General features: G+C 42.1%; 1 protein-coding gene across 6 annotated transcripts in view; it reads right to left on the bottom strand.

The window, feature by feature from the left end:
* KNL1 (kinetochore scaffold 1) overlaps positions 1-25783 on the bottom strand; it is a 76903-nt gene that overhangs the window by 16095 nt on the left and 35025 nt on the right. For all 6 annotated transcript variants that reach the window (XM_008269188.4, XM_008269189.4, XM_070053997.1 and 3 more), the window contains 8 exons: positions 20897-25777; positions 18443-18581; positions 17999-18066; positions 15239-15337; positions 13687-13802; positions 4646-4736; positions 3888-4004; positions 3218-3305 (listed from right to left, as the gene is read on the bottom strand). In XM_008269188.4, coding sequence (XP_008267410.1) covers positions 3218-3305; positions 3888-4004; positions 4646-4736; positions 13687-13802; positions 15239-15337; positions 17999-18066; positions 18443-18581; positions 20897-25777 — 5599 coding nt within the window. The remainder of the gene's footprint in view (positions 1-3217; positions 3306-3887; positions 4005-4645; positions 4737-13686; positions 13803-15238; positions 15338-17998; positions 18067-18442; positions 18582-20896; positions 25778-25783) is intronic.

The raw sequence follows: 25783 nt of genomic DNA, 5'->3' as shown, positions 1-25783 counted from the left end.
CTCTGCCTCTCCTTCTCTCTCTGTGTAACTCTTTTTCTTTTTTTAAAGATTTTATTTATTTATTTGAGAGGTAGAGTTAAAGACAGTGAGAGGAAAAGACAGAGAGAAAGGTCTTCCTTCTGTTGGTTTACTCCCTAGATGTCCTAAATGGCCGGAGCTGCGCCAATCTGAAGCCAGGAGCCAGGTGCTTCTTCCTGGACTCCCACGTGGGTGCAGGGAACCAAGGACTTTGGCCATCTTCTACTACTTTCCCAGGCCATAGCAAAGAGCTGGATCGGAAGAGGAGCAGCCAGGACTAGATCCGGTACCCATACAGCATGCTGGCGCAGCAGGCGGAGGATTAACCTATTGCACCATGGTGCCGGCCCCATAATTCTGTCAAATAAATAAATAAATCTTAAAAAATATAAATAAAAGATGGGACACATGTGAACATATTTTTAGAAATGAAGAGGTCTAAATATGCATGAGAAAAGGGAACATGAGTGATATAAGATTCCTGAGAAGACAAGAGGGGTGAAGTAAAAGTATAGATGGAAAGATTAGTCTTAGGGAAAAGAAAAGAAATTAATTAATTAATTAATTTATTTATTTTTGACAGGCAGAGTGGACAGTCAGAGAGAGAGATAAAGAGAAAGGTCTTCCTTTTGCTGTTGGTTCACCCTCCAATGGCCGCCACGGCCGGCGCACCGTGCTGATCTGAAGGCAGGAGCCAGGTGCTAGGTGCTTCTTCTGGTCTCCCATGGGGTGCAGGGCCCAAGCACTTGGGCCATCCTCCACTGTACTCCCAGGCCACAGCAGAGAGCTGGTCTGGAAGAGGGGCAACCAGAACAGAATCTGGTGCCCCGACCGGGACTAGAACCCGGTGTGCCGGAGCCACAGGCGGAAGATTAGCCTATTGAGCCACGGCGCCGGCTGAAAAGAAATTTTAAAAAGTAGATATACAAAAACCTTTTTAAGATAATATTTAATTATAGACAGACAGAGTTATGGGGAGGGGGAGAGACAGAGAAAGATCTTCCAAAAGCTTGTTTACTCCCCAAATGTCCACAACAGGCAGGGCTGGGCCAGGCTAAAGCTGGTGGCCAAGAGCTTCATCTAGGTTCTCCATGTGGGTGGCAGAGGCCCAAGCACTATAAAGTGAGTCATCTTCACTGCTTTCTCTGGTGTATTAGCAGGAAGTTAGATTGGAAATGGAGCAGCCAGAACTGGAACTGATGTCGATATGGGATACCATAGTTGCAGGTGGTTGTTCAACCTGTTATGCCGCAATGTGAGCCACTCTTGATTTTTTTTTCTTAAGATTTATTAACTTATTTATTTGAAAGGTAGAATGATGGAGAGAGAGGGAGGAAGAGAAGAAGAAAGATGAGGAGGAAGAGAGAAAGAGATCTTCCATTTTCTGGTTTAACAGCCAGTTCTGGGCCAGGCCAAAGTCAATAGCCAGGAACTCCATTCTGGTCTCCCACATGGGCCCACATGAGCAGCAGGGGCCCTAAGCACTTGAACCATCCTCTGTTGCCTTCCCAAGCACATTAGCAGGAAGCTGGATAGAAAGAGGAGGAACAGGGACTTCATCACTTGGATATGGGATGCTGGCATGAAAATCTGCTGCTTAACCCACTGTACCACAATACTGGTACAGGTTATGGTTTAATGTGCTGAGCCACAATTCCAGCCCCGTATCTTTTTTTTTTAAAAGATTTATTTACTTATTTGAGAGTCAGAGTTACACAGAGAGAGGAGAGGCAGAGAGAGAGAGAGAGAGAGAGAGAGGTCTTCCATCCACTGGTTCACTCCCAAATTAGCCGCAACGGCCAGAGTTGAGCCTATCCGAAGCCAGGAGCCAGGAACTTCTTCTGGCGGCCATTTGGGGGGTGAACCAACGGAAAAGGAAGACCTTTCTCTCTGTCTCTCTCTCTCTCTCACTGTCTAACTCTGCCCTTCCAAAAAAACAACAACAAAAAAGATAATTATAAAATGCAGATAAAATACAGGGTCTCCAATGTGGGTGCAGGAGCCCAAGGAATTGAGCCATCTTCTACTGCTTTCCCAGGCCATAGCAGAGAGCTGGATCAGAAGTGGAGCAGCTGAGACTCTAACAGGCACCCATATGGGATGCCGGCACTTCAGGCCAGGGCATTAAGCCTCTGCACCACAGCACCGGCCCCCATATCTTTTTATTTTTATTTTATTTTTTTAGTGATAAGTATAGTGTCTGGCATGTAGGAGGTACTCAACAAATACTTGAGGTATTTAATTGGATTTGGGGATCAGGCACATAAACATCAGTATTAGAACAGATGAAAGCATTAGGTGTGAGAATATAGAAAAAAATAAAATCTAGAGCTAACAAGGGGTTAGAGAGAGATAGGTCAACAGAGGAGCTAAAAGAATAGAGTCACAAGAGAGCAATATCATGAAGGTTAAGAGATGAAAGTTTTAAGAAGAAAAGAACAATCAGCAATGTTAAATGCTTATAGAGGTCAAAGTGGCTAAAACAGTTGAGACAAACCAAATTTGGTGATTATGTGGAATTTTATAATTTTTGAGAAAGCAATTTCAGAAGAACAATACTAACAGGTTGGGTTTACGAGAGGCCAAAATCAAAAGTTAGATAATTATAAAATGGAGGCCGGCGCCGTGCCTTACTTGGCTAATCCTCCGCCTGCGGCGCCAGTACCCCGGGTTCTAGTCCTGGCTGGGGCGCCAGATTCTGTCCTGGTTGCTCCTCTTCCAGTCTAGCTCTCTGCTGTGGCCTGGGAGTGTAGTGGAAGATGGCCCAAGTGCTTAGGCCCTGCACCCGCATGGGAGACCAGGAAGAAGCACCTGGCTCCTGGCTTTGGATCGGCACAGCGCGCAGGCCGCAGCGGCCATTTGGGGGGTGACCCAACGGAAAAGGAAGACCTTTCTCTCTGTCTCTCTCTCTCTCACTGTCTAACTCTGCCTGTCAAAAAAAAAAAAAAAAGATAATTATAAAATGCAGATAAAATACAAGATTATGTTCTAGGTTATGAGGAACTTTCCAGAGATGCATTTTCTTGAGCTTTCTGATTGTGTTATGTATGCTTACAGTAAAAGGGCTTTAATTTGCTCTAATTTAATGGTTCAAGCTAGTGATACAAGTTCAGCATATTGACATCAACCATCTCCATCTACACTCTAAGGAAACATTTAGATTAAATTGTCTTTTGGAAAATTATTTAAAATACTTTACCTTTTTCCACATCAGTGAGACAATTACTGATCTTCTTAAGTATGTCATCCATCTCATCTATCCTTATCTGAAGTTTCTCTCTCTGATTCTAAACACAAAACATTACAGTGCATAAAGTTAAACATCCCAATAAAACATTAGAAATAGCTCTAATTGGTAAAATAACTGCTATGTCTTAATCATGAAAGCAGAAATCTTAAAACAAAGGTCAAAGCTTCAAATCTGAACTAATGATTTGTATTGCTCTAAAAGTGAATATTTGCATGTGGCATTTCCTATACTTATTTGTCATGGGAAAGTTTTTCATGCACAGCTTTTTAAAAGGATGATCACTGAGAAGTGCAACTTTAAACACAAGTACACACAAATATAGCTGGCATGGACTATTGGGAAGATAATACTATAGTCTTTAGCAATGGGAGACTAGAATCCCATACGTATAATGGATAACAATATTTCACATGGAAATACAGGCTTATAAGTCACTATATTTCAGTGTTGCTGAAGATGCCAGGATTTGCCACTTCAGAACATTTGAACCTCACCTTTTATGAACATTTGCCCAAGTCTCATTTTCATGTCTCTTAAGGAACATTGTTCATATTCTACAACCATTATAAAGTAGTTTTAATCATCCTTTCTTTCTTTACTGTTAACATTCTTAAATTACCTGAGCTGAGTGCACCAGCTTGCTGTACAGAGCCACTTTTCCTTGGTGAGTGAAGACTTTGGTCATCTTGGTAAAACGTGATTTTATTTTGTTAAGGTAAATCCCAAAGGCCTTCAGCTGTAAGGGAGAGTTAAAGAGTACACTGCACTAAAACAAATGAATCAGAAAAGTAAACAGTCTGGGAAGGGTTTTCAGTTGCCATGTGCTAGACTTTGCTATTCTCACACTGTGTTTCCTGTGGCAAGACACTTATCATTTGGGAACTTAATTCCATGTAATTGTTTAAGAACAAAACCAAAGATTTCAATTTGGACTGATGTCTTTAATTCATTTATTCATATAGATATGAGACAATGACAGGCTCTTAGTTAATGAAACACTTTTTAATATTATGTTGATTCACTTACATTATGAATTAGAAAATGACAGTCTTTTAATACATTAGGGAACATATAAAATGGCTTGCTTATTATTTAACCAATTCAAGTCAGTCTTTTCTTCTATATTTAATTGAAAGGCAAATGGAAAGGAAGAAACTCCAAATAAGCTCCAAGTATATTTCATGTTAAATTGATCACCACAGATTTGGAAAGATTATATATTAACAGTCTAGTATATAATTAAATAAGACATTGGCCGCATATTACATTTAAGAAATAAGTTGAAGAACTTATCAGTAATTATTGAAAACTATTTTACAATAAATGTTGTGCAAAATGTTTATGCTGATTCTCATTCAGAAAATGAGAGAAAAGTACCTCTTCATCGGAGCAGCATCTCATTTTTTCCCACAGGTTTCTATTTATATCAGTTAACAGTTTATCTTGGTTCAATGCAGAAAGCTTTAATCTAAAATACAGAAGTTAATTAGAAGAGAGTTTAGAAGCTACCTTGAATGAACTAGCTTAAATCTATGGGCATATTCAATTTAGTTATTCTTACTTTTTTTCTACTCAAAAAGAGAATTCAGCCAAGAAATATGGCTAGCCTGAAGCATAGCAGCTTAAAAAATATTATTTATTGAGGCTGGCTGGGTTTAAGTCGCTGCCCGCAACACTGGTATCCCATATGAGCACAGGTTCAAGTCCCAGCTGCTCCACTTCTGATGCTGTTCCCTGTTAATGCACCTGGGAAATCTGCAGAGGATGGCCCAAATCCTTAGCTTCTGCACCCATGTGAGACCCAGAAGAAGCTCCTGCTCCTGGCTTCGGCCTGGCCCAACCCCGGTTGCTGGCAGCCATTTGGGGAGTGAACCAGAGATTAGAAGACCTCTCTCTGTAACTCTGCCTTTCAAATAAATAAAATAAATCTTAAAAAAAAAAAAAAAGTCATATATCAGTGCAGGCAATTAGCCTAGAAGTTAAGATGCTGACTTAAAACATTGTTACATATCAGAGTACCTGAGTTTGATATTTGGCTCTAGCTCCTGATTCTAGCTTCCTGCTAATGTAGACCCCTCCTCCAGTGGTGATGGCTCAAGTAACTGGAATCCTATCATTAACATGGGAGACTTAGAGTTCCTGATGCTCATCATCAGTTCTAGGCATTGCAGGCATTTGAGGACAGAACTAGCAGGTAGGAGTGCTCTTTTTCTCGCTGATTCTCTCTTTGCCTCTCAAATTCTTTTTTTTTAAAAAAAGAGAATGTTAGGGTCAGCACTGTGGCAGAGTGAGTTAAGTTGTGGCCTCCTGCAGTGCCAGCATCCCATACAGGTGCTGCCTAAAGTCCCGGCTGCTCCACTTTTTTTCCCCCAGACTTTTTCCTTTTTTTTTTTTAGAGACTTATTTATTTATTTGAAAGTCAGAGTTACACAGAGAGAGGCAGAGAGAAAGAGAGGTCTTCCATCCGCTGGTTCACTCCCCAATTGGACGCAACTGCCGGAGCTGCGCCGATCCAAAGCCAGGAGCCAGGAGCCAGGAGCCAGTCTTCCATGTAGGTGCAGGGGCCCAAGGACTTGGGCCATCTTGAACTGCTTTCCCAGGCCATCAGCTACTCTACTTCTAATCCAGATCTCTGCTAATGTGCCTGGGAAAACAATGGAAGATGGACCAAGTCTCTGGGTCTCTGTGCCCATGCAGGAGATCTGGAAGAAGCTCCTGGTTTCTGGCTTCGGCTTGACATAGCGCTGGCCGTTGTGGCCATTTGGGAAGTGAACCAGTGGATAGAAGATCTATGTCTCCTTCCCTCTTTCTAGCTTTGCCTTTCAATTAATAAATATTAAAAAAAAAAAAAAAAGAATGTTATTGATATCTTTAAAAAACCATTCTCTCAAAAACAGAATTTGAATCTCAATGTATCAACCTGTTTCAATATGAAAACTTATGGCTTATGAAGAATCCTTAAGTTTTGTTAATCCTTAATTGTAATGAAGTTGTAGCTATTATTCAAAGTAAATTTCCCAAATAAGATCAAAATCACGCCGGTGCAGCGGCTCACTAGGCTAATCCTCCGCCTTGCGGCGCCGGCACACCGGGTTCTAGTCCCGGTTGGGGCGCTGGATTCTGTCCCGGTTGCCCCTCTATCAGGCCAGCTCTCTGCTGTGGCCAGGGAGTGCAGTGGAGGATGGCCCAAGTACTTGGGCCCTGCACCCCATGGGAGACCAGGAGAAGCATCAGGCTCCTGCCATCAGATCAGCGTGGTATGCCAGCCGCAGCGGCCACTGGAGGGTGAACCAATGGCAAAAGGAAGACCTGTCTCTCTGTCTCTCTCACTGTCCACTCTGCCTGTCAAAAAAAAAAAAAAAAAAAAAAGATCAAAATCACAATTCCCTTTTACAGAACAGAATTTACAAAATGGCAAAACTGTTATAATATCAATATATTAGTTTCTTGTTAAAAATAAAGGATATAAAATTTCTAGCAGAGTTAGAAGATAGTATATACAGGTTCACAGGTATGAAATCAAGCAGTAGAGCAAATCTAAACATACTGCTAAGTTAAAGATCTCATTTCATTCAAAATAAAACATTCTCAGACAAATTCTGAGACACCTAATTCTCGAACACTATAAAGATAGTAGATTTACAGTATTTATGAAGGGACAAAGCAGAAGCAGGTGACTCCGAAGTGTTAAAAAAATTTTTTTTTAGATTTATTTATTTACTTGAAAGTAGTTACAGAGAGAGAAAGCTCTTTCCTCAGGTGGTTCACTCCCCGAATGGCACTAATGGCCCAGTCAAGTGAAGTCAGGAACCAGGAGCTTCCACTGGTTCTCCCAAGTAGGTGGCAGGGGCCCAAGCACTGGGGCCATCTTCCACTATTTTCTCATGAAACATACATAGGAAAGCTGAAGTGGAGCAGCCAGAACCAATGCTCATATGGAATACCAGCATCGCAGGGGGCAGCTTAACACACCGAGGCACATAACACAGGCACCTATAGTTCTTTCTCCCCAGAGGAAAATTAATTTAATATCTAACAATCTCCTGTAATTATATTCTAGAATTTCAGCTTTTCTTCAGTTCTGAATCTTTCTGGGTTTCTGTTCAACACTACTTTTAACTTTATTTTTACTTATTTGAAATGCAGAGACACACGGAGAGAAAATAGAGAGTGAGAAATGAGTGAAAGAGAAAAAGAGAGACAGAAATCTTCCAGCCCATGGTTCATACTCTAAATGCCTGCAACAGCCAGGGTAGGTCCAGCTGAAGCCAGGAAGGAGCCCGGAACTCCATCTAGGTTTCCCTCATGGGCAGCAAGGACTCGAGTACGTGGGCCACACTAACTGCTGCCACTAACTGCTGTGTACAAGCAGGAAGCTGAATCAGAAGTGGAGTAGCCAGGACTCAACCCAGGCACTTCATATAGGATGTGAGTATCCCAAGCAGTGCCTTTCACTTGCTGTAACACAACACCCATTCTATTATCTTTATGTTCTTAAACCCAAATGTACATTCACTGCCACTTAAAAAATAAAGGAAATAGGGGCCAGTGTTGTAGCAAGGTGGGTAAAAGCCATCACCTGTGACACCAGCATCTCATATGGGTGCTGGTTGGTGTCCTGGCTAAACCACTTCTGATCCAGCTTCCAGCTAAAGGCCTGCGAAAAGCAGGGGAAGATGGCAAAAATGGTTGGGTTCCTGCCACCCGTATGGGAGACCTGGATGAAGCTCTAGGCTCCTGGCTTCAGCCTGTCCCAGCCCTGTCCATTGTGACCATTTGGGGAGTGAACCAGCAGATGAAGATCTCAGTCTCTCCCTCTTCCTTTGCTAACTCTTTCAAATAACTAATCTTTTTATTTTTTATTTATTTTTTAAAAGATTTATTTATTTATTTGAAAGAGTTAGAGGGCTGGTGCAGTGGCTCACTAGGCTAATCCTCTGCCTTGCGGCACCGGCAACCCGGGTTCTAGTCCCGGTCGGGGCACCGGATTGTGTCCCGGTTGCCCCTCTTCCAGGCCAGCTCTCTGCTGTGGCCAGGGAGTGCAGTGGAGGATGGCCCAAGTACTTGGGCCCTGCACCTGCATGGGAGACCAGGAAGCACCTGGCTCCTGCCTTCAGATCAGCGCGTTGCGCCGGCCGTGGTGGCCATTGGAGGGTGAACCAACGGCAAAGGAAGACCTTTCTCTCTGTCTCTCTCCCTCACTGTCCACTCTGCCTGTCAAAAAAGAAAAAAAAAAAAAGACAGAGAGCGAGGTAGAGACAGAGAGCAAGGTCTTCCATCCAGTGGTTCACTCCCCAGACTACCGCAATGGGCGGAGCTACGCCGATCTGAAGGCAGGAGCCAGGAGCTTAGGAGACCAGGAAAAAGCTCCTGGCTCCTAGCTTCAGATTGGCTCAGCTCTGGCTTTTGCAGCCATCTGGGGAGTGAACCATTGGATGGAATACCTCTCTCTGCCTCTCTTCTCTCTCTGTAACTCTTTCAAATAAATCTTAAAAAAAAAAAAAAAGGAGATAAATTAAGATATGAAGATTTATAACTGCCTCAGTGAACAGATTTTGTGCCTTCTGTTTTTAGCACTTTATCACATTTTACTGATTTCTGCCATTCCACTTCCTAGATTATGGAAAAGGTCTGTTTATGTTGTCTCTCTCTTTTTTTTTTTAAAGATGTATTTATTTATTTGAAAGTCAGAATTACATAGTGAGAGGGAGAGGCAGAGAGAGACAGAGAGAGAGAGAGAGAGAGGTCTTCCATCCGCAGGTTCACTCCTCAATTGGCCGCAATGGACGGAGCTAGTTCGATCCAAAGCCAGGAGCCAGGAGCTTATTCTGGGTCTCCCACGTGGGTGCAGAGGCCTAAGCACTTGGGCCATCTTCTATTGCTTTCCCAGGCCATAGCAGAGAGCTGGATCAGAAGTGGAGCAGCCAGGACTTGAACCGGCGCCCATATGGGATGCCGGCACTGCAGGTGGTGGCTTTACCCACTACACCACAGTGCCGGTCCTGTCTCTTTTTAAAATGTGCCAGTACTGTACTTTATTTATTTATTTATTTATTTTTTTGACAGGCAGAGTGGACAGTGAGAGAGAGAGACAGAGAGAAAGGTCTTCCTTTGCTGTTGGTTCACCCTCCAATGGCCCCCGCGGCCGGAGCATTGCGGCCGGTGCACTGCGCTGATCTGAAGCCAGGAGCCAGGTGCTTCTTCCTGGTCTCCCATGCAGGTGCAGGGCCCAAGCACTTGGGTCATCCTCCACTGCACTCCCAGGCCACAGCAGAGAGCTGGACTGGAAGAGGAGCAACCGGGACAGAATCCAGTACCCTAACCGGGACTAGAACCCAGGGTGCCAGCGCCGCAGGTGGAGGATTAGCCTATGGAGCTGCGGCGTCAGCCGAGGCATTAATCTTACAGCTTTTTCAATACTAACTAGTTCATTTTCATAACGTTGTTGAGGAATCAGCACTTTCTGCAGAAGTTTCACAGGAAATTCGTGTGTACTTGGGTGTTCTTTTTGTGTATTTGCAAAAATTTTATTCACTCTGTTAACTTTTTCATTATTCTCAATGTTTATCTTACAATTAGTGGTAACTGGCTTTGCTTTGTGTTTAGCCTTAAAGATATTTTTGGCTGGATATGTGAAATATGTTCCTGGACTTTGCCCTTTTAATTTGTTCTTAGTCATTGTCTTCTGTACCATGTGCAGCTGCCTGAGCTCCAGGTAATGCCCGAAGTACTAAAATTGTATCTTAAATTCTACTTTTAAGACCATACAATTTTTTTTTTTTTAAGATTTATTTGAAAGGAAGAGAGACAGAGACAGAGACAGAGAGAGAGAGAGAGAGATTGTTCATCTGCTGGTTTAATCCCAAAATGGCTGCAATGGCCAGGGCTGGGCCTGGTCGAAGCCAGGAACCAAGTGTTTCTTTTGGGTCTCCCATGTGGGTGTAGGGGCCCAAGTATTCAGGCTATCTTCCAATGCTTTCCTAGGTGCATTAACAGGGAGCTGGATCAGGAATGGAGCAGCCAAGGTTCGAACTGGCACCCATATGGGATGCTGACAATGCAGGCAGAGGCTTAACTTTCTGTACCACAGTGAGGGGTCCAGATCATACAATTTTTAAAGATTATTTTTTTTTGTTTGTCAGAATGCTTCCATACTTATCATACTAGATAAGTATGATACAAATACTACTTTTAGTTATAAATTCTTTTTTCAAAGCACTGATTTGAGAGAGAGAGACAGTGCATACATATACTAGCTAGCCAGCTCCCATCTTCTGGTTTATTTTTCCATGCCGATAAAAGCCAGGGGGCTGGGGCTGGCACTGTGGCCTAGCGGGTAAGGCCGCCGTCTGTAGCACCAGCATCCTATATGGGCACCGGTTTGAATCCCAGCTGCTCTGCTTCCAATCTAGCTCTCTGCTATGGCCTGGGAAAGCAGTAGACAATGGCCCAAGAGCCTGGGCCCCTGCACCCTCGTGCGAGACCTGGAATAAGCTTCTGATTCCTGCCTTCAGATCGGCACAGCTCTGGCCATTGTGGCCATCTGGGGAGTGAACCAGCAGATGGAAGACCTTTCTCTCTCTTTCCATCTCTGCCTCTCTGTAACTCTGCCTTTCAAATAAATAAATCTAAAAAAAAAAAAAAAAAAAAAAAAAAAAGCCAGGGTGATGAAGTTGGAAATTCAATTCAGGTTTCCCATGGCGGTGGCAGGAACCCAATTTAACTTAGCCATCAGTGAAAATTCTGCTGTAACTGAGGCAATCTTCTTGGCTGGCTGGCTTCAATCTGAACAGGATTTTGTGGAAATTTGGGGAACGAATCAAAAGATGGGAGCTTTCAGTTATTTTCTCTCTTCCTCTCAAAACAACAACAAAAAACCTCAGAAAACAAATATTCTTATATCTACTTTGAAATCAGTCTGAAGCATTTACATATTCCAAAAACAAAGAGCTGTCTTCTGGGTAAAACCATATTCTTTTACAAAGGAAAACCAAGTGCTAATGTGATAAAATTATAAACCTAATAGGAAACTTGATTTAAGGTACTACATATAAATTTCTACTAACCGGGGCAAGCATTTGGGCACAGAAGATCCGGGTTCTAGTCCCAGGTCTGCTTACAATTCCAGCTTCCTGCTAATTTGCACACTGGGAGGTAGCAGGTGATGGCTCAAGTACTTGGGTTCCTGCCACTCATGTGGGAAATGCAGATTGAGTTCTAGGGTCCTGGCTTCAACTTGGGCCAGCTTTGGATGTTGCAGGCACTGGGGGAGCAAACCAGTAGATGGAAGATGTTTTTCTTCCTATCTCTCTGTCTTTCAAATAAGTAAAATTTAAAAATAAAATATGAAAATGTACTTTCTCCTTTAGAAGATATTTTCTTAGGGCTGGCACTACGGCATAGAAGGTTAAGATTCCACTTGTAGTGCCAGCATCCAATATGGGCTCTGGTTTGAGTCCTAGCTGCTTCACTTCCAATCCAGCTCCCTGCTAATGCCCCTGGGAAAGCAATGGAACATGGCTCCATTGCTTGGGCCCCTGCACCCACATGGGACCTGGAAGAAGCTCCTGGCTCTGGACTGGCTTAGGACCAGCCATTTGGGGAGTGAACCAATGGATGGAAGATCTCTCTCTCTCTCGTCTCTATTTCTGCCTTTCAAATAAATAAAAAATAAATCTTCTAAAAAAAAAAAGATGCTCTCCCGCAAGTAATATTTATAACCATTTTTTAAAAAAGATTTATTTATTTATTTATCTGAAAGTCAGAGTTACAAAAGGCAGAGGTAGAGAGAGAGAGAGGTCTTCCATCCACTGGTTCATTCCCCGGATGGCCACAATGGCCAGAGCTGTGCTGATCCAAAGCCAGGAGCCAGGAGCTTCCTCTGGGTCTCCCACATGGGTGCAGGGGCCCAAGGATTTGGGCCATCTTCTACTGCTTTCCCAGGCCATAGCAGAGAGCGCGACTGGAAACGGAGCAGCCAGTACTCGAACTGGTGCCCACCTGGGATGCCGGCATTACAGGTGGTAGCTTTACCTGCTATGCCACAGTGCCAGCCCCTCCTGCAAGTAATTTATTATAATCTAATAATTAGTGTTTATCTTTATTGAGCATGTATTTCTTGCTAAGAATGGTATGAACACATTAAAAGAATTTTTTAAAAGTTTCAAGGGGCTGGTAAGTTGCTGCCTGCAGTGCTGGGTGCCAGTTTGACTCCCAGCTGCTCCACTTCCGATCCAGCTTTCTGCCTGGGAAAGCAGCAGAAGATGGTCCAAGTCCTTGGGCCCCTGCACTCACGTGGGAGACCTGGAAGAGTCTCCTGGCTCCTGATTGGAGCAGCTCTGGCAGCTTCGACCATTTAGGGAGTGAACCAGAGGATGGAAGACCTTTCTCTCTCTCACTCTCTTTCTCTGCCTCTCCCTTTCAAATAAATAAATAAATCTTTAAAAAAAATGTATTTGAAAGGCAAACAGAGACAGACAGGCAGACAGAGAAAGCGACCAGCTCTGGTTCATTCCTTAAATGCCTACAGAGGCTGAAGTTGGGCCACACTGAAGCTGGGAGCTGGAAACTCAACCCAAGTCTCCTATGAGGGTAGCATTGACCCAGGTAGTTGAGTTTTCACTTGCTGCCTCTTAGTGCATATTATCAGGAAGCTGGAATCAGTAGCAGAGCTAGGACTTGAATCCAGGTTCTCTAATATGGAATGTGGGAATTCCAATTCCAAGTTGCATTTTTTTTTTTTTTTTTAAGATTTATTGATTTATTTGAAAGTCCGAGTTACACAGAGAGAGAGGTAAGGAGAGATGTCTTCCATCTGATGGTTCATTCCCCAGTTGGCTGCAATGGCTGGAGCTGTGCCAATCCAAAGCCAGGAGCCAGGAGCTTCTTCCAGGTCTTCCACACGGGTACAGGGGCGCAAGGACTTGGGTCATCCTCTACTGCTTTCCCAGGCCATAGCAGAGAGCAGGATCGGAAGTGGAGCAGCTGGGACCCAAACTGGTGCCCATATGTGATGTTGGCACTTTAAGCCTGGGTGTTAACCCACTGTGCCATAGTGCCGGCTCCAAGCTGCATCCTGACTGTTAGGCCACACACCTGCTTCTGAAAACATTTTATATACAATATTTCTACTGTTTATTTTTACCTGTAAAGTAGGTATTATAATCCCCACTTTATGGATGCAGAAATGAAGGTTAAATTACTGACCCAAGGTTGTTGTATTCAAGTGTTGTATTCAATATTCAGCTTCAACATATCTGATTACAAAAGCAAAACACTCTCAACCATGTCACACCATCAGTTAATGCCATCAACTTTTTCCCATGCCAGTGTTATTTTAATGAAAATCTTACCACAGACAACTTGCTGATCAACAAAAACTGCACAAACAGAAAAAAACAAAATCAAAGATTTCTTACTCTTCAATCTTCTGGCGAAGGACCTCACAATCTTCTCTATAAATCTCTATCTTGGGTCCATAAACATACTGTCTTAACATCAGGTCCTCTGGAGTAGGTGTTGTGCTTATAGTAAACTGAAAAAAAAAAAATAATCATTCCCTCAGAACTGATATCTTTTTTTATTATTATTTGACAGACAGAGTTAGACAGTGAGAGAGACAGAGAGAGGTCTTCTCTCTGTTGGTTCACCCCCCAAATGGCCGCTACGGCCAGCACTATGCCAATCCGAAGCCAGGAGCCAGAAGCTTCTTCTTGGTCTCCCATGTGGGTGCAGGGGCCCAAGCACTTGGGCCATCCTCCAATGCTTTCCCAGGCCACAGCAAAGAGCTGGACTGGAAGAGGAACAACCGGGACTAGAACCTGGCGCCCATATGGGATGCCGGTGCCACAGGCAGAGGATCAACCAAGTGAGCCACGGCCCCGGCCCCAGAACTGATATCTTGAGGCATGCACCAGTATTAATTCAAGTTTCAGAGTGGTTAATTTTTTTTTAAGGTTTTTTGTTTATTTATTTGAAAGGTAGAGTCATAGACAGAGACAGGGAAAAACAGAAAGGTCTTCCATCCACTGGTTCACTCCCCAAATGGCCCCAACTGCCAGAGCTAGACTGATTTGAAGCCAGGAGCTTCTTTCAGGTCTCCCACATGGGTGCAGGAGCCCAAGCATTTGGGTCATCTTCCACTGCTTTCTCAGGCCATTATCGGGGAGCTTGATCAGAAGTGGAGCAGCCAGGACTTAAATCAGTGCCCTTATGGGATGCTGGTGCCACAGGTAGAGGCTTAACCTACTTTGCCACAGCACCAGTACCACAAGTTTTTCTATTAATCTTTTAAATTGAGTTTGTCGATCTGCATTATTTAAATATTCTATTATCTTACATATTTTTACTTTGAAAAATGCTCATTACAAACTTCTAAAACATATTTTTCTGTAATCAAAAAATTACCAAACAAAATATATGGCAAGGTACTAAAAAATTACAATTTTGCCTTTCAAAATCTATGATCAAAAAAGTGTACCACAGAGGCCAGTGTTGTGCATAATGATTAAAACTGCAGCCAGTATCTCACATGCTCACATGGGTGCTGGTTTCAGACCTGGCTGCTCCACTTCCAATCCAGCTCCCTGTTAACTGGCCTGAGAAAGCAGCAGAACACGGCCAAGTGCTTGGGCCTCTGTATCCACGTGGGAGATCCAGAAGCTCTTGAATCCTGGCTTTAGCTTCATGCAGCCCCTGGCTGTTGTGCCATTTGGGGAATGAACCAGTGGACAGAAGATTCCTTTCTCTCTCTCTCTTCCTTTCACTGTGTAACTCTGACTTTGAAATAAATTAAACAAAGAAAAAAATGTATCACAAACGTGTACACTACAGGAAACTTTCTATAGAAAAATCTGTTTTCTTTGATTTTTTTTGTTCTTGAATAAACACTTGATTTAATGCTGTCTTGTTATAAAAAAAGTATAATACATTATAGCTGAAATAACTATATTACCAAGAAATTGCACTTACTTTGGCTGGGAGATTGCTCTGTCGGGGTTTCTGTATCAAGATGTGGACTTGAAGAAGTATAAAGAACTCCCTTACTGTTATTCTCCCATCTTTGAGTTTCTGAGAAAAGAGACAACAGTTTGTGTGACTTTTCAAGGTATGTACAATCTGACTATAATCACCTCATCTGCTTCTAAATGGCTTAAAGCACTTTGTATATTGCAAGTTATACACAAGGACAGATTTAACATTATTTCTTAAGGTTATTCAACAACAGAGTTAAAATTTTTTGTTTTTGAGATTTATTTTATTGATTCAAAAGGCAAAGTGACAGAGAAACAGAGGGAGAGACAGAGAAAGAGATCTTCCATCCTCTGGTTCACTACCTAAATGGCTGCATCAGCTGTGGCTGGGCCAAGCCAAAGTCAAGAGCCTGGAATTCCATTCGGATCTCCCACGTGGGTGGCTAGGGCCCAAGCACTTGGGCCATCTTCCACAGATTTCCCAGGAACATTAGCAGGAAGCTGGATTGGAAGTGGAGCAGCTGGAACTTGAATCAGTGCTCTGATATGGGACGCCAACATTGAAGGTGGAATTTAACCAAACATACCACAATGACAGTCCCAAAGTTAGCTCTCTTCCTCTGCTTCATTCCCCAAATGCCTGGAATGGCTGGGGTGGGCCGGGCCAAACTGGAGCCAGGAGCCAGGAACTTAATTCAGGTCTGTCACATGGGTGGCAAGGGCTCAACTACTTGAGCTATCATCTGCTGCCTCCCATCACCTAATGCTTCCTGTATTAGCAGGAGGCTGGAACTGGGAGAGGACCTAGGACTTATACACTGGCACTCTAATATGGGAGGTGAGCATCCCAACCAGTATCTTAAATGCTAGGCCAAATGCCTGTCCCACATAAGTTTTTTTTTTTTTTTTTTTGGACAGGCAGGGTGGACAGTGAGAGAGAGAGAGACAGAGAGAAAGGTCTTCCTTTGCCGTTGGTTCACCCTCCAATGGCCGCCACGGCTGGCGCACTGCGGCCAGTGCACCGCGCTGATCCGATGGCAGGAGCCAGGTGCTTCCTGGTCTCCCATGCGGGTGCAGGGCCCAAGCACTTGGGCCACCCTCCACTGGACTGGAAGAGGGGCAACCGGGACAGAATCCGGCGCCCAGACCAGGACTAGAACCCGGTATGCCGGTGCCACAAGGTGGAGGATTAGCCTAGTGAGCCGCGGTGCCAGTCTTTTTTTTTTTTAAAGATTTATTTATTTATTTGAAAGTCAGAGTTACACAGAGGGAAGGAGAGGCAGAGAGAGAGAGAGGTCTTCCATCCGATGGTTTACTCCCCAGTTGCCCACAATGGCCGGAGCTGTGCTGATCCAAAGCCAGGATCTTCTTCCGGATCTCCCACGGGGGTGCAGGGGCCCAAAGACTTGGGCTGTGTTCTACTGCTTTCCCACGCCGTAGCAGAGAGCTGGATCAGAAGTGGAGCAGCTGGGACTCGAACTGGCGCCCTCATGGGATGCCAGCACTTCAGGCCAGGGTGTTAACCCGCTGCGCCACAGTGCCAGCCCCCCCCCCCAACATAAGTCTTTTAATCATCATTTCTACTTGCTATGGTACAGATGTTTGTCTCCTTCAAAGCTCATGTATAAACTCAATAACTCCAGTCATATGTTAGTGGCATTTGGAGGTGAGAACTTTAGGAAGTAATTAGGATTAGAAGAGTTCATGGGCTGGCGCCACGGCTCACTAGGCTAATCCTCCGCCTTGCGGCGCCAGCACACCGGGTTCCAGTCCCGGTCGGGGCGCCGGATTCTGTCCCGGTTGCCCCTCTTCCAGGCCAGCTCTCTGCTGTGGCCAGGGAGTGCAGTGGAGGATGGCCCAAGTGCTTGGGCCCTGCACCCCATGGGAGACCAGGAGAAGCACCTGGCTCCTGCCTTCGGATCAGCGCGGTGCACCGGCCACAGCGTGCCAGCCGTGGCGGCCATTGGAGGGTGAACCAACGGCAAAGGAAGACCTTTCTCTCTGTCTCTCTCTCTCACTGTCCACTCTGCCTGTTAAAAAAAAAAAAAAAAGAGTTCATAAGGGCGAGGTCTTCATGGCTTTGTAAGAGGAAGACTCCAGTTAGCAAGCTTGTTCTGTCCGTACCAGGCAGAAGGCCCTCATAAAATATTAAACAGAAGCTACAGCCATGTTCTTGGACTTCCCAATCTCTACAACCTAGTTAAATTGGGACTGGCATTGTGGCATCAGGGGTAAAGCTGCTGCCTGCAGCACCAACATCCTATACAGATGCCAGTTCGAGTCACAGTTGCTCTACTTCTGATCCAGCTCCCTGCTAATGTGCCTGGGAAAGCAGTGGAAGATGGCCCAAGTGCTCAGGCCCCTGCATCTATGTGGGAAACCAGGAAGAATCTCCTGGCTCTTTGTTCCAGCCTGGACCAGTTCTGCAGCTCTGGCCATTCGGGCCGTGTAGGGAGTGAACCAGCAAATGGAAGACTTCTCTGTAACTTTGCCTTTCAAATAAATAAAATAAATCCTTAAAACAAAACAAAAAAAAGAACCTAGCTAAATTAACCTCAGTTCTTTGTAAATTATCAAATATGTTGTATTCAGTTATAGCAACAGAAAATAGACTATGATAGTAATCCATACAGTTGTTATGCTGAATCCTCAACAAAGAAAACTAATCTTTCTGCATATTTTAAATATTTTATAACTTAAGACAAAATGAAACAAGAAAATTAGTTGTATTAGAAATGAAAAAATACTTTTCACATACCTCCCTTAAACTCTCTTCACAAATAGTATCTCTGAGAAACTGTGATTCCATTTGACTATTGCGGTGTGCTAGAAGTTGAGCAAATTCATGTGATGAACAAGTCAAAATTAAACTGTAAGCTTAATTTTAGTTATCTTTCAGATTTAGGGGTGGTTCATAGTCTTGAAGCCATCCACTGGGATGTTTCTGGGAAGACAGTCAGTCTTCAGACACAGTCTATTACAGTTTTAAGGTTTTAATCACTCTTTCCCCTCTGAAAGAAAATCACTATTTCTCTGCAGTATACCACTTCTCAATTCATTAAAATAACTATTAAAATAAATATTAGATTATTTATCAACTCTATTTTATAACATACAATATTCAATTATTCCTTAAACTGAAATACATTTATTATTAGTCAAGTAAATGGGGGCTATTATTTAGCTTTCATGAAGATCTTACTGCTGAAGTCCAGAGATGTCCCATCAGCCTTGACTGAATCCAGAGAGCTGCTGCAAGTAGACGGAGTCCTGCTCAGGCTTTTTATCAATACACTGTTGACATTTTTATCTATATCCCTTTCAGTATGGTGATCAAAAACCTGAAATTATCAATCAAGGGACATCATCAGAATAGTTAGGACAGTGTATAATGATAGAGACTAAATACTTATTGAACATTCACAAAAATACTAATTCTATTTTTTAAAGATTTATTTATTTATTTATTTATTTGAAAGAGTTACACAGAGAGAGGAGAGGTAGAGAGAGAGAGAACAAGGTCTTCCATCTATTGGTTCACTCCCCAATTGGCCGCAACGGCTGGAGCTGCGCCGATCCGAAGCCAGAAACTTCTGGGTTTCCCACATGGGTGCAGGGGCCCGATGACTTGGGCCATCTTCTACTGCTATCCCAAGCCCTAGTAGAGAGCTGGATCGGAAGTGGAGCAGCCGGGTCTCGAACCGGAGCCCATATGGGATGCCAGCGCTTCAGGCCAGGGCGTTAACCCACTGGGCCACAGCGCCGGTCTCCCAAAAATACTAATTCTAACATAAAACTTATCTATAATCCCTACAAAGTATCTGAAAGAATCAGAATAACAGGCAATTTAAACCTTTAATCAGAAATAATTTTATTACACTGAACAGTTTCTTAGATATATCTAAATCACAGGCAGATCCTATAATCTACCTCATGTTTACCTATCCAGCTGTTCAGCTACTAACCATCAGCATCAGGTCTATCACACTGCAGAAAATCAGACTAGAATACTGGTTGTAGGTGGTGGCCAGCACTGTGGCATAGGGGGTAAAAGTCATTGCCTGCAGTGCCAGCATCCCATATGGGCACTGGTTTGAGTCTTAGCTGCTCCACTTCCAATCTAGCTCTCTGCTGTGGCCTGGGAAAGCAGTAGAAGATGGCACAAGTGCTTGGGACCCTGCACCCGCGTGGGAGACCCAGAAGAAGCTCCTGACTCCTGGCTTTGGCCTGGCACAGCCCTTACTGTTGTGGCCATTTGGGGAGTAAACCAGCAGGTGGAAAATCTCTGTCTCTTCCCTTCTCTCTGTAACTCTGCATTTCAATAGATAAAAAAATATATCTTTAAAAAAGTTCTTTAAAATAAATTTTAAAAATTATTACTTTGAGATAATGGGCTTGACTAGGGACTTTCCCACTCACTAAAGAAATGGGCTCTCAGCTTCTACATATCCTCATCAGCCAAGAGAATTCAGTCAAGCTTTTCTTCATGCAATACTGGTAACAGGAATGTTTTTTACTCCTCAAGTATTTATAATAGTGAAGATGTCTTTTCAAACTATACATGAGGGGGGATCTTCAAAATTTCATGGAAAATGAAAATTAGGGGGAAAAATGCATGGATTTCAAAAAAAATTTTACATCAAAATAAATTTATCTTTAAGATTTCTCCATAAACGTTCTGAAGTCTTTTCATATATCCTTCCTAGAGATTTTTCAAAGCAATGCTGACAAAGTCACTGAAGGCAAAACAGATATTTAGAATTTCACAATTTCAACACTGGTTAATTTAATTTTTAAAAGATTTTTTTATTTGAAAGACACAGTTACAGAGAGAAAAGAAACAGAGATATCTTTTGCTGGTTTACTCCCCAAATTGCCACAATGGCCAGGACTGTGCCGAAGCCAGGAGCTTCATCTGCATCTCCCATGTGGATATATAGGAGCCCAAGTACTTGGGCCATCTTCCACTGCTTTCCCAGGCATATCAGCAGGAGCTGGATTAGAAGTGGAGTATATGCAACTGGAAACAGCACCCATATGGGATGCCAACGTTGCAGGTGGTGGTTTAACTCACTATGCCACAATGCTGGCTCCAACAATGTTTAGTTTGGTACAACGTTCCATTTAATTTTTGTAATTGTCACTTTAAACTGTTTTGATGTCTACCTGCTAGCTTAGTATTGAAGATAGGAGTATTTCTCCAGCCTTATATATAGGAATAATTAATTTCTGCTTACCTAAGACTAAAATTAAAATTTAAGAACTCCATAGTTAAAAAAGCAAAATCTAGGGGCCGGTGCTGTGGTGTAGCAGGTTAAGCCACCACCTGCAGTGCTGGCATCCCATACGGGTGCCGGTTCAAGTCCCGGCTGCTCCACTTCCAATCCAGCTCTTTGCTATGGCCTGGGAAAGCAGTGGAAGATGACCCAAGTGGTTGGACCCCCTGCACCTGCGTGGGAGACCGAGAAGGATCCTGGTTCCTGGTTCTGGATCAGCACAGGTCCAGCTGCTGCAGCCAACTGGGGAGTGAATCAGTGGATGGAGGACCTCTCTTTCTCTGCCTCTCCTCTCTCTGTGTAACTTTGACTCTCAAATAAATAAATAATCTTAAAAAAAAAAAAAAAAAGCAAAATCTAAAGGTTCAACACAGGCTCACCTCTTGATCTTGTGTAGTATCACTAAGCTCAATCTCTGTTTTTCTGATTTTTTTCTCATTTGGACTATCTTCTTTTTGTACCCAGGTTCTTTTTTGTCGATTGCAGGTTTCTTCCAGTTTATTTTCAGATGGTGAACTCTCCTTTTGGTATGTTTCAATCAAAGTTTTGTCCTCAATGTCTACGCATACGGAGTCCAAGGAATTAATCTCACCCGGGTATAATGGAAGATTTTCCTCATTTATATACTGAGATGGACTTAAATTCAGTTTAGCTGCAACAGATCCAGTGCCTGGATCCTCGCTGGAGACAGGCTGAGTTTCTAAATGATTTAAATCAGTTATATCTGCTGGAATCTGTTCCAGGTCATCAGTAACAGTAACACCACAATTTCTCTTGTTTGGCAATCTGGGCAAAAAGATTCCCAAAGAGCATCTCCTCATTTTATCTTTAACAGCAGTCTTTAATGGGACAGGGGTGGCTTCAGCTTCTTTATGAGAACTTTTATTTTCTTCACCTTTAGTATCGTTCACGTTGCTGGAGACTATATTATGTATTTCTGTAGCTTGCACTATATTCTTACCATTGTATGTCTCATTTCCTAATTTAAGTGATTGTTCTGGAGGAGGTGATTTATGAACAGTTTGGAAATCTAAAAACCCTTCAGTTTTTCCATCCAAATTATTCAGATTTTGTTTGATACTACTAAAACATGGAGCATCAGACACAATTACAGGATCTGATATTTGTCTAGTACTACAATGGGTCTGAATGACTTGCACAGTCAAGTTTGACTTGGCTGTTTGACTGTTTTCCTTCAGTTCTTTGCAGGCTATGGAAAACTGCTTCTTATTATTGAGTATTTTGGGCTTGTTTTCATACGTGGATGCAAAGGAAATTCCTGTAACAATATTTAAATTCTTATCTCCATCTTTAGGCAATTTCACATCATTTTGACTGATAATACTCTGTCCTTTTTGAAGCAATGGAGGTTGCTGAGTTGGGAGGTGAGGCTCAGAAGCAACACAAATATCAACCAAGCCCTCCATTTGATCCTTTGGAAGCCTAAAAGATACTCGCTTTGAGTTAAGTTTAGTCATCTCCCCCAGATTTTGGCTATGAATCAAAGTTTGATTAGCTAATAGATTTTGAGGCTCTTTAATCAGATCCTGATCTTTTGGCAGTGTTATGGCACAGTGTAACTGTCCTTTGGTATTGGTTTGAATAGCTTCTTGTTTCTCTAGCAAAGGGCAAGGAGTAGAGAGGGTCAGCCCATCAGATGCCATGTGATGTTCACAGGGTAAACTGTCTGCAAAAGCAAGATCATTTTGCATTGGGCAATTATTGGCTTTTTCCTTATCTTTACCACACAAGGACATGACATTTCCCTCTAAATTATTAAAACAGGAAACATTTGGTAAACAGGAATAATCATTTGATCCACAAATAGTAGTTACATGACTGCTTGTAAAATCCACATTTTTTCTATCTGTACTATCTAAGTGACAGCTTTCAACTATAGCTTTTTCCAGTGTATAGGCCTGACCCACACCTTTCCCCATGACCTCTTCATCTGTAGCAGCTCTACAAGATTTCATGGTTTCCGTTTCACTTTGATCCCCAGACAATATATTAGTAGGAACAATGGGTATCATATGATGCTCTTGCTCAGTGTGAAGAAAAGTTTTGTTTTCTGTTGCCAGTTCTTGTTTTTTAGGGATTTCCTGAACACAGCTATTTTTCTTTTCCTCGGGAAAAGAACTGTCTAAGTTTTTTTCTTTTGCTATCCCAAATTTAGGGTTCTCATGAAATATTTTCTCTGTGGCTTGAAAATCAATGAAAACAGTATGGGACTTGGTGACTTCCAGATCATTTTGATTATCCACAAACACTACAGTTTTGTCCACTGGCCTAGTAGTTGTTTCATCTGGTAAGACCGTTTTACATACTAAGGCAGTTGTGTGACTTCTAGTAATCTCCATGTCATCCTGTCCACATGAATACAAAATAGTTTTAGAAGTTCCTGTTGAAGGCACCAAATGGAAATCTCTATCTTCCAGGGCACTTCTGTTATTTATGTCCATCATACAAATCTGGGTGACATCCAGATCATTTTTATCATTCTCTGGAAATACAATGGTCTTGTCATTTTTGAGCCTAAGGCTTTTTCTTCTCTGACTTTTGCCAGGTAGAGGTTCATTCAGAAATCCAGGCTTCTGGACATCTTTGATATTTTTCAGTGTGGTTGATTTAGACACTTCCATGTTATCATCAGTTATAAATGCTGTGGCTCTATCTGCAGGATCACTATTCGGCCTTTCCTCCAGTACTGTTAGATGGCTGCCTTTTGCTGCTTTATGATCACTTTTATCACATTCTGGAAAGAAAACACTCTCCTCAGCAGTGTATGTCACTTTTGATTGTCGTAGGCTTTTCCTTTTAGATAGTTCAACGTCAGGTCTGCCTTGAAAGTCAATGAAAACAGTGTGACATTTTGTAATTTCTAATTCATTTTGGTCATCGACAAACATTACAGTTTTACCCATAGCAGTTATTTCATCTGGTAAGACAGTTTTACATTCTAAGGCAGTCGTGTGACTTCTAGTAATCTCCATGTCATCCTGCCCACATGAATACAAAATAGTTTTAGAAGTTTCTGGCAAGGGCACCAAATGGGAATCATGTTCATCTAATGGAGGCTTATGGCTTATTTCTACTGTGTAACTCTTGGTGATATCCATATCATTCTCATCCCCCTCTGAAAATATAACAGACTTATCATGCTTTAGTCCACCAACACTTTTCCTTCCACGACATTTGAGTTTTTTATTTTCCTTCAGAAATTCAGGTTTCTGCACGTTTTTGTCTTCTGACACATCCATATTATTAGATACAAACATTCTACTTTTCTCTATAGGACTTTTATTACATTTTTCAAGTTTTATAGTTCTCTGTTTGCTTACTGCTACCTGGTTAGTAGTATGTTTTAAATTAGTCTGATCAAGTTCTTGTATTTCAGAAGGACCAAATCCAATGACAACAGTGTGGCTCTTGGTTAGATCCATATTTTGTTCCTCCTCTGAACAAATAATCATCTTCTCATGAGAATAGTCAGATGTGCAGTCACTTACATTTTTCTTCAGTGGTTCAGGCAGTTTAGAATTTTGGCCTAGTATAGATTTCACTGTGTGACTATTAACAGCAGTATTACAAGTTTTCATGTCAGATTGTTCTTCTGTTGAATATAATGGCTTCATGGTAGAAAACAAAGGCTGTTCACTTGAAACTGTATCTTTATTATTTGTCAGCGTTCTTTGTTTATCAAGAACTCTACCAGAGTTGACAATATTATGATTTGTTGCTATGTCCTTAGATATTATGTTTGGTTGTTGGGATGGTTTGATATGACTTTTGGTTATTTTCCCCCATTCTTCTGAAGTGTTTTTACTATGAGAGTTAGACTTACTGATATTCTCTGGCACTAGATTACTAGATGCAAGAGGACTTTGACTTTCTAAGTTATTTATAAGACCTTCAGTCAAATCCATATTTTCACCAGCTAAGAGTTCAGTCTTTTCATTGGTTAATGAAATAGATAAAGGATTTGCCAAGTTCTGCTGCAATTTTTCCTTTGGCACATGAGGAACTGAGCTAAAACTTACATTTATTTTCCCATATTCTGACACAGTTATATGATTTGAAAGTACAATTTCTTTCTCAGATATTGGTGCAGCAGTTATTTGTACATTTGTCTGATCTTGTTTTAAAATTTGATTATCTATTGCAACTGTGTGACTCTTGGTAATGTCCATGTTATCCTCTTCTGAATAAATCGTTTTCTCTAGGAGAAGAGGGATGCCATCTGGATTGGGACAAATTTTGGAATTACCATCATGGTTTGGCAAATTTTTCTCTTCTTTCATACCTGAGAAACACTTGGTAAGTTCCATGGCATCATTACAACTAGAATAAAAAACTGTCTTATAACCTTGAATAGATGGACTAGAACATATGGATTCTGGCGTTGTGGCCAAAGTTCTAGTATCTTGATTGGAAGTCTGTGTGATGGTGTGAGTTTCTGTCTCTATAATGTGGCTTCTGGTAATACATATTTTGTCTTCAGGGTTTAAGGAAGGGTTTTGAAAAGCAGCATTTGGTTTATTCTTATAGACTGTTTTCTTTCCTGGAACTTTAGTTCCATAATCTGTTATAACATTCATCATGACATTCTGAGTTTGATTTTCTATTTCAGATAAATTAGGTGCTGAGGGTAAAATCTGGACAGTGTGGTTAACTGTCAAGTCCATTTGGTCATTCCCATAAATTGTACTATCACCTTTAAATTCCCTTGAGTTGGCCTCATTGGATGTGGGAATCAATGTCTGAATATTGGCTGTATGACACTGGGTGAAATTCATCCCATCATCTTGTTCTCTGAAGATTCTAGTCATATTGCTACTATTCTCAGCTACATTAACAGGTACATACATTTGATATATAGAAGAGGCACTATTTGCTTCTTTGGAATAAATAGGTATCTCACAATTTTCTTTATCAGGCCCTGAAGAAAAAGAAGCATTGTATTTGCCTGTTTTCAATCTTTTTATGAAGTCAGTGCAATTTATTTTCTTTTCCGAAGAAGCGTTTTGATCCACAGAACAATTTGATTTTTTCATTCTTGAGTTCTCAAGGTGGTATTTTAAGTCAGCCAGAAATGACGTGGTGTCTATCTTGGTGGACTTTTCACTTTTGGTACAATCTAAAAGGTCTCTGGTAATCATCACAGTGTGACTTGCTGTTAAGTCCATATGGTTTTCATCTAAAAAGATGACTGTCTGGTCACTTGCATGTTTCCTTTCATGGTTGTGTTCTATAGTTGAAAACTATAA

Source organism: Oryctolagus cuniculus, chromosome 12, assembly GCF_964237555.1.
Source record: "Oryctolagus cuniculus chromosome 12, mOryCun1.1, whole genome shotgun sequence".
NCBI classification, from domain to species: Eukaryota; Metazoa; Chordata; class Mammalia; order Lagomorpha; family Leporidae; genus Oryctolagus; species Oryctolagus cuniculus.
The sequence above is the reverse complement of the archived record's forward strand: the minus strand, read 5'-3'. Positions and strand labels throughout refer to the sequence as shown.